Source organism: Oncorhynchus clarkii, chromosome 18 (genome assembly GCF_045791955.1).
Source record: "Oncorhynchus clarkii lewisi isolate Uvic-CL-2024 chromosome 18, UVic_Ocla_1.0, whole genome shotgun sequence".
Lineage (NCBI taxonomy): Eukaryota > Metazoa > Chordata > Actinopteri > Salmoniformes > Salmonidae > Oncorhynchus > Oncorhynchus clarkii.
In genome coordinates this window covers 63210129-63218779 of record NC_092164.1, presented here as the reverse complement: position 1 = coordinate 63218779, position 8651 = coordinate 63210129, and the positions used below count along the sequence as shown (strand labels likewise).

The 8651-nt window shown below is 41.5% G+C and overlaps 1 protein-coding gene across 6 annotated transcripts; it reads left to right on the top strand.

Annotated features, from left to right (window-relative positions):
• The first annotated feature begins 761 nt into the window (after window positions 1-761).
• On the top strand, window positions 762-7393 carry LOC139373830 (chromatin modification-related protein MEAF6). 6 transcript variants are annotated; one of them, XM_071114882.1, is made up of 9 exons: window positions 780-908; window positions 1425-1540; window positions 1646-1733; window positions 1935-1980; window positions 2115-2304; window positions 3648-3677; window positions 4231-4299; window positions 4493-4526; window positions 4642-5848. In XM_071114882.1, the coding sequence occupies exons 1-9, from the start codon at window positions 819-821 to the stop codon at window positions 4654-4656; spliced, it is 678 nt and encodes a 225-aa protein (XP_070970983.1). In that variant the 5' UTR covers window positions 780-818; the 3' UTR covers window positions 4657-5848. The 6 variants fall into 6 exon arrangements, 3 of the variants coding, with proteins under 3 accessions (XP_070970985.1, XP_070970983.1, XP_070970984.1); XR_011627611.1 differs by lacking the exons at window positions 3648-3677; window positions 4231-4299 and adding an exon at window positions 6823-7393 and having other exon boundaries at window positions 762-908; window positions 4642-6583; XR_011627612.1 differs by lacking the exons at window positions 3648-3677; window positions 4231-4299 and adding an exon at window positions 6823-7393 and having other exon boundaries at window positions 762-908; window positions 4642-6609.
• The last annotated feature ends 1258 nt before the right edge of the window (window positions 7394-8651 follow it).

Below are 8651 nucleotides of genomic sequence, written 5' to 3'. Positions count from 1 at the left end.
GACAAGAACCCCTTCTTATCGACCTCATTGATTATCACCTGTGTTTGGTATTTGGTGGGTATTGATGAAATGTATTCTAGATGTTTGCCGCCTAGATTAATGTAAAAAGCGATAGCAGAAGTCTGAGCATCATTTAGATTTACACGGGATGCAAGGCAAAAAAAAAGGACACTTAATGTCATTCTCTGTGTATTTTTCCCCATCATTAGCGAAGAGAGTTACAACACAAAAGGAGGGACAGGTGCCTGACATGTATTGCATCGCCTGACAATCTGTTTAGAAGGGAGGAGAGTTTGTAATGTCACCAGTGCTTGACTTGGACTGAAATAGGTACCTGTAATCATTTTGGGTGCCGGTACTGTTCATATTTACGTGCAGGAGCTTGAACTTCACTATATTTTTATAGGAAGTACAGGGGCTCAAGCAGTAGAACATGTGAGGTGCTGCTGGTACCCAACTCAAGCAAGGACTGCAACACCCTCATGCTGACTAGGTAGCAATTTGAATGGTAAATGTAGCCCGACTACGTTGACCAAATTCGCAAAGTGATCCTAGGATGCAACAAAAATTCATTCATTCACCACACTGTAAAGTTACTGTAGTCAGAAAACAAACTTCTGAGTGTGGATACAATGATCTGTTTCCACGACAGCGAGTACTCGGTGAAAGCAGAGCGGCAGGAAAAGAAAAGGCATTTGGCTCGTTTGCAAGACAAGCAAACGTACCAGTCATCTAGCGCCCACTTGTGGTGAAAGTCTTTGCTTTTCCCTATTTTAACTCATCATTGAAGACGCTGTTTTGTTTTTCGGAGATTCATCATGGCGATGCATACGAAGGCGACACCGCCACAGATTCCCGACACACGTCGGGAACTCTCGGAACTGGTCAAGAGGAAACAAGAACTTGCGGTAAGTTTATTAGCTGCTGTAGTTAGATACGTTTCCGTATGAGTAAATATTTTTGCTACATGCGTATTTGCTGCATCTTATGTTTAAGTTGCAAGGTAGCTTTTGCTAGTTTACTAGGCCGCACTGGCTATCCTAGCTAAGCTACTACGACTAGGCCTCGGCTCTCTACTCTGCCGGTAAATATTTGTTGCTCGCTGACAAGATACTTTAGTTAACGTTACAATTCTAATGAAACATTATAAAATGTAACAAAGTATATACTTTTATTCAGCGTCATACATCCATAGGTATTGCATTTTCTTTTTTTACTAGATATATCAATGTTTATGTACAATGTCGTTGGAGTTAAGTAGTAACTTCCTTTGTCCACAAGGTGCTGTCAAACCCTACATACTAATGCCCACATCACCATGGGCATGGCTGTGGTACTGTCTCTGGCTATATAGTAATTACACTTTCGGTCAGTTTCATACATTTGAAATGCAAAGTCTAATGCCTTTTACATACTTTCCACAGGAGACATTGGTGAACTTGGAAAGACAGATCTATGCATTTGAGGGCAGCTACTTGGAAGACACCCAGATGTATGGGAATATCATTAGAGGATGGGACAGATACCTCACCAACCAAAAGTAAGCAAGACATGGACCATGGCTACTCAGACATAAAGTGTTGCTATTGAATCACCTTGCCTGTGTTTATGATCTATTTACTCTGTTTTTGTATCGTTCTGTCAGAAATTCCAACAGCAAGACAGACCGAAGAAACAGAAAGTTCAAGGAGGCAGAGCGTCTGTTCAGCAAGTCTTCAGTCACTTCTGTAGCAGTGAGTGCCTCACTCTATTTTCTGCCTGTCCTCTGTATTGTCCTAGGAGGCCATCGGTCCTCTCTGTATTTTCCTAGGAGGCCATTTATTTTCTCTGTATTTTCCTAGGAGGCCATCGGTCCTCTCGGTATTGTCCTAGGAGGCCATCTATGATTGTAATAACGTGTAAATGCTGACCAACTGTTCGTCTTTGTTGAACAGGCTGTCTGTGCACTTGGCGGGATACCAGATCACATGAATGAAAAGCGTAAGTATATGAATCAGCCATCCCAAATTGATAAACTTTTGTTTGCCACAGTGCTTACTGAATGTAGCCTACTGGTATGTGAGGGAGTTGAGCTCCAAGGTGGCATGCTGCTCTTCTGTTGTCTGGCCCTTCAGGTGAGCCCGGCAGTGGGACAGAGAGCGACACATCCCCAGACCTCCAGAACCAGGAGAACGAGCCAAGTCAGGAGGACACTGAGGACGCAGACGGGGCACTGCAGGACCTCAAACCCCAGAAGGCTGCCTCGTCCTCCTCCGGAAGCCACCATGGGAGCCACAAGAAAAGGAAGAACAAAAACAGACACAGGTACTCGACCCTAAACGCAGTCGCTGGTCTAGACTAACTCCTAGGGCACGTTCAGCAGAACACAACGTTGTGGAACGTTCGGATAGAAATATGCATTGTAGAACAAACATGCCTCTCTGATATGTAGAATATGGAATCAAAGTGGGTCTATTAACGTAATTTCTATCTGCAACCGTTGGCTACAGAACATGGCCCTGCTATCAATTCTGAAATATGTGCAAGTGTATCTCTTGGCAGCAAGGTAACTTTTTAAAAAAAAGTTGTCTGGGAGGGTCAGATTGATTGGCTGTACTACTGTATAAACATCAGGAGGGTCTGTTTGATTGGCTGTACTACTGTATAAACATCAGGAGGGTCTGTTTGATTGGCTGTACTACTGTATAAATGTCAGGAGGGTCTGTTTGATTGGCTGTACTACTGTATAAACGTCAGGAGGGTCTGTTTGATTGGCTGTACTACTGTATAAACGTCAGGAGGGTCTGTTTGATTGGCTGTACTACTGTATAAACATCAGGAGGGTCTGTTTGATTGGCTGTACTACTGTATAAATGTCAGGAGGGTCTGTTTGATTGGCTGTACTACTGTATAAACGTCAGGAGGGTCTGTTTGATTGGCTGTTCTACTGTATAAACGTCAGGAGGGTCCGTTTGATTGGCTGTTCTACTGTATAAACATCAGGAGGGTCTGTTTGATTGGCTGTACTACTGTATAAATGTCAGGAGGGTCTGTTTGATTGGCTGTTCTACTGTATAAACGTCAGGAGGGTCTGTTTGATTGGCAGTTCTACTGTATAAACGTCAGGAGGGTCTGTTTGATTGGCTGTACTACTGTATAAACATCAGGAGGGTCTGTTTGATTGGTTGTACTACTGTATAAACATCAGGAGGGTCTGTTTGATTGGCTGTACTACTGTATAAACGTCAGGAGGGTCTGTTTGATTGGCTGTACTACTGTATAAACATCAGGAGGGTCTGTTTGATTGGCTGTACTACTGTATAAACGTCAGGAGGGTCTGTTTGATTGGCTGTACTACTGGTTTATAGCAAGTGGCTTAGTCTGTTTGTATTGGAGCTGGAATGTGAGGAGAAGTAAGAAACGATGCCAACTTTCCCAGCTGCGTTAACTCATCACACTGGTTCCTAGCCACATTGTGTTATGTTGTATGTAGCCTAATAAAACCACCGCATATTTAGACAAAATCATCTCAATAAGTTAAAATATTGTGGTAGCTAGTTGACTTATTAACAAGCCTGTATTTTCCAGATACAACAGCATCCATTTAGAGTGAGTCAGTCTGGTGTACTAATTACTACTGCTCTCTACTTCCCCTAATGCTGCCCCAGCCCTTCTGCCATGTTTCATTATGACTTTGAGTAAGTCTCACATTTTTACTTCCTGCTTCCTGTGGTGATACATCCTGCGTGTGTCCCAAATGGCACCCTATTCCCTATATAGTGCACTGCCTTTGACCAGAGCTCTTATGACCCATAGGGCTCTGGTCAAAAATGGTGCACTACGTCAGGAATAGGGTGCCATTTGGGGGGGAACTACCCCTGCCTTCTCTGACCACATCCTGACGTTCCCACTCTCTCTCTCTCTCCCTCAGCTCTCCATCTGCTTCTGTCACGGTTAATGTGTCATCATAGAAAATCTATCATTACTACATGTCCAAATCTTTGTTTATATCCCAAATGGCATCCTATTCCCTATTTAGTGCACTACTTTTGATCAGGGCCCAAATAGGAATTAGGGTGCCATTTGGGGATGCACACTTTATTTCTCAAATAATGCATTGTATCTAATAAAGTATTTGCACCTAGCTTCTGTAGACTCAACGCTAGATTCTGCAGTGTTTTGAGTCAGAGGGGCATAAACACTACTTTAGAAGCTCCGTTTATTTCTTGACCCTGGTTTCATTCCATAAAGGTCCTGTTCCCTTAATCCAGTTATGAAAAAGTCTGCTCTTCCTGCCAAAATGAGATGGGGAGCTCACAGGTTGAGTAAAAACCCATATCTTTCAGCACATCCCAGGCTTTCATATGGTTCTTCTAGTTGTCTCCTTGTGTGTTGCTTGGTCTCTTAGCTTGAGTAACTGTAGTGGTGCTTGTTGTCTCCATGGTTACTCGTGTTGTATTTAGTGAAACCTGAAAGACCTGTCGTAACTCTAGCTTTTTTTTTTGGTTTTTAGATTCGACATGAAGGTGAACAAAAAACCCAGAGCGGTAAGCTATTGGAATGTTATGTTGTCTTGAGCTTCCAATAAAGAAATGTGTGATTTAGAAATATTTAAAGTTTTTTGTTTTTAATTCTGTCGTCGACGTTCTTGTTGTTCCACAGGACTATTCAACATGATGAATGGGGGTGTTAAGCACTTCAGACCAGAACTGGCCACACAGGAGAAGTCTTCAGTGAAGCAGAGAATCCCTTCTCTGGGCTTTGTGAACTTTATATGCCTTATGTTAACTGACTTGGTTTCTGCTTTGTGTATATTGTATGAAATGTTGCCCCTCCCCACCGGCAACTAGAAATATTTGTGTTTCATGATTTTCCTGCAGAAAAGTACAAGGTGTGTAATTGCATGTTACTCAATACCCAGCTGGGGTTATTGTATAGTGTTGAACGTTCTATATTTATCATGTAACTTCACATTTTCCTCTGCTCTTCTTGTGACAAAAATAAGATTATATTTGTCGTTGTGTGGGTTTGTTAGCTCTAGAGTATCCCAGCTTCTGTTTTTTTACATTTTATTTTGAGATTTGTTTAGCATAGCTATGTAATAAAACATTGAAATGATAAATATTACTATGTATAGTTTATGGTAAAAATCTAAATTTGTGAAGGTCTTAGCCCACCAGAAGCATTGAAAATGTCTTGCTGTTAATCAAAATCTCATCTCTGTCTTTACTCTGCACTCTTCAGTGATGATATAGCAGGGAAATCAATAGGGAAGCTAGTTTATGACCAACAGACCAACATCTGTGTCTGACGGCATCTACTGTCTGGTTTCATTGTGGCTTCTTCATCGCCCTGTTACCTGCCAAGGTGCTCAGACGAGGCTCTTTCTCTAGTCCACCATCTTATTATTAGAGTTTCAAATAGCTCCCTATTCCATTTATACTACACTACGTTTGATTGATGAAGTTTCAGTGAGTTCATGGAAATTGTTTTAGTACTGTGTTCAACTTCAAACGGCTTTATTTTGGCTCCCAAGTATGATTAAAATAACTGTTTACACACAAAGATATGACGTCATCATGGCATTCCTACGGTGGCCGTTTCAGAGATTTGAGTTTGATTTCTGAGCAGTGGCAGTTTGAAGTGAACCAGGGGGCAACAGGCTGAAAACACATGACCCATGCCATGTTGGGGAACAGTGTACTATATGAAGTTTAACTAGTAATTGAACTACATTTTACAGTAGGTTGGTTGGTACTTGAACGAAATTCAAATCTTGGTACTGTTTTCAGTAGGTAACTTTTTGTTGTGTAGCTAACTACTGGAACTACACACGTTTGCAAAAGGAAAATAAAATGTGGCTGAAGTAGGTAATCGTTTATTTTTCGGCATCATACCTGCCTAATTCTCACTTGAAACATTGTAGTGTGTATAATAGGCTAAATTACACCTTTTAACATTTGATCCTCGTGCGATCTGTTCTTGGAATTTGTAGTCTGACATTTTTTAAGATTTAGATATACTTTTTCACAAAGTAGTTTGGATGTAGTGAACTACTTTTTCAAAGCAACTTTAAAGTAAACTACATTTTTCTTAAGGATAGCATTAGCGTAGCTTAATGTCTGCCAGTGAGATGTAAATGTTAGCTTGGAAATCTATATTTTAAGAGTAGCTTCTCCAACACTGGTCCCGTGCTATTTCTAGAATGTTCCCTGTGTGCGACCAGTACTGATCAGATGTGTAGTATTGAAATAGTTTGGTGAATACATCAATCTGGATGATAACAATCGTCCAGATAACAATATAGTATTACGTCTATTTAAAGTAGATATGCTTATTAGTGAATACTTTGTCAATATGCAATACCACATTCCTTCACTAGGTAGTGCTACTTCACAATGCGTGTTTGACAGTACTCAAAGCATTGCCTTAAATGTCTTTCAACCACAGGCTTTCCCGTATCATAAACAAAGTCCTACTCACAGTCTGACTACTAGGACTATGAGTCATAAGTGGGTTGTTAAATCTGCCATCAATCTATCAAATGCACGGTTTATGCTGTTCTTTAATTCTCTGTAAGGCCAAAGATCCTCAGATGAATAGGGTGTTTGTCCGCCAAACCTATATTCTGCCATGCAAACAGTATGATGTCCCCAAGGCACACTTAAAGACCTTTACGACCAGGGCTTTTGGGCTTGGCTCATGGATATCCGGGCACATCCCAAATGGCACCCTATTCCCTATTTAGTACACTACTATAGCACCCTATTCCCTATTTAGAGCACTACTTTTGATCAGGACACATGGGCTCTGGTTAAAAGTAGTGCACTATATAGGGAATAGGGTGCCATTTGGGATACACATTGTATCTCCTCAGTAGTATTTAGAAGAGGTCATCCTCTTTAAAAATCACACACCTCTCAGTTCTGTTATGGGCAGTACAGCAAAGGTTAGTCAGAACACTGACCTATTAATGACGTAGTGACTAGGACGTTAGTAACAGACTGTGTGTCCCCAATGGCACCCTATAACCTAAATAATGTACTACTTTTGACCAAAGCACTATTGGCCCTGGTCAAAAGCTGTGCACTATATAGGAGAGAGAGGGTGCAATTTGGGATGCAGTCTGAATGGTTCCAAGCATCATCTCACTGGAGAAACCCAGGCAAAGCCAAACTTCTGACAAGCAAGATGGAGAGGCTCTCTGGAATTACTCAATCTCTGTTTCACGCTGTTCTCCTGCCACACATTTTACAGTCACATTTCATTTGGAATGTACTATAGAATTATATTTGATTTGTCCTCTCGTTGATGCTACTTGCCACAGTTAGGCCTACCACTCCCCTTGGATTTGGGTGTTGTTGTTGATGTGTGGGGATTTATGTAATAAAGATTTTGGGTTTTCTCTAACAAATTGTATCCTCTAGCTTTTACCCCAACCATAATCACTCATAAAGAATAATGTTGCATTTCAAATGACATACTTCTTTCCATTCTCTACTAAACCAGTGTCTCCCCTCCCTGTCTCTTCCCATCTCCCTGTCTCCTCCCATGTCTGTTGCCATGGCATCTGACATGAGCAGCTTGTGATTAGAGCAAGTCACATTTCAGTCCATGATTCAGTCGTGTGTCATACTGTAGGTACAAAAGTTACTCAGTTCTACTGTAGCAATATGATATGGCAGCTGTTTACTGTAGCAATATGATCTGGCGGCTGTTTACTGTAGCAATATGATCTGGCAGCTGTTTACTGTAGCAATATGATCTGGCAGCTTTTTACTGTAGAAATATGATCTGGCAGCTGTTTACTGTAGCAATATGATCTGGCAGCTGTTTACTGTAGCAATATGATCTGGCAGCTGTTTACTGTAGAAATATGATCTGGCAGCTGTTTACTGTAGAAATATGATCTGGCAGCTGTTTACTGTAGCAATATGATCTGGCAGCTGTTTACTGTAGCAATATGATCTGGCAGCTGTTTACTGTAGCAATATGATCTGCCGGCTGTTTACTGCTCCATAAAAAAAACATTCTGATCTGATCAATGGATTGTGTAAATGAGCTTGAAAAATACACATGTACTACATGATCAGGGACAATTGTATTTTGATTCCAGACAGTTCAGGAAATTCATGAACTGAAGAATCCTGATGGAAATTCTGGGACTGAAAGTTTCCTGGAACGAATGGGTTCCTCCAAATGGCACTAAGTTGTGTAATTGGTTCTAGTGTACTCTCCCATGGCAAACTTAACATAAGTGTTAGCCAAATGAAGTAGCTGGCCAGCGTGCACTTGAGATTTGATTCTGTGTTGTGAGGTTCATTCCAGTAGCCTACAGCATATGGTGCTGTATCCTGTTATAGACCCAGTGTATCATGTTAGGCCTGTATCTCAGTGATGTGAGGCCTGTGAGTGGTGACATGTGAGGCCTGTATCTCAGTGATGTTAGGCCTGTATCTCAGTGATATGAGGCCTGTATCTCAGTGATGTGAGGCCTGTAACTCAGTGATGTGAGGCCTGTATCTCAGTGATGTGAGGCCTGTATCTCAGTGATGTGAGGCCTGTATCACAGTGATGTGAGGCCTGTATCTCAGTGATGTGAGGCCTGTATCTCAGTGATGTGAGACTTGTATAACAGTGATGTGAGGCCTGTATCTCAGTGATGTGAGGCC

Coding starts and splice junctions, on each gene's coding strand:
- LOC139373830 (XM_071114882.1), top strand. CDS start 819: ATGGCGATGCATACGAAGGCGACACCGCCACAGATTCCCGACACACGT. Junction 909..1,424: donor AGAGGAAACAAGAACTTGCG/GTAAGTTTATTA, acceptor TACTTTCCACAG/GAGACATTGGTGAACTTGGA. Junction 1,734..1,934: donor CTTCAGTCACTTCTGTAGCA/GTGAGTGCCTCA, acceptor TTTGTTGAACAG/GCTGTCTGTGCACTTGGCGG.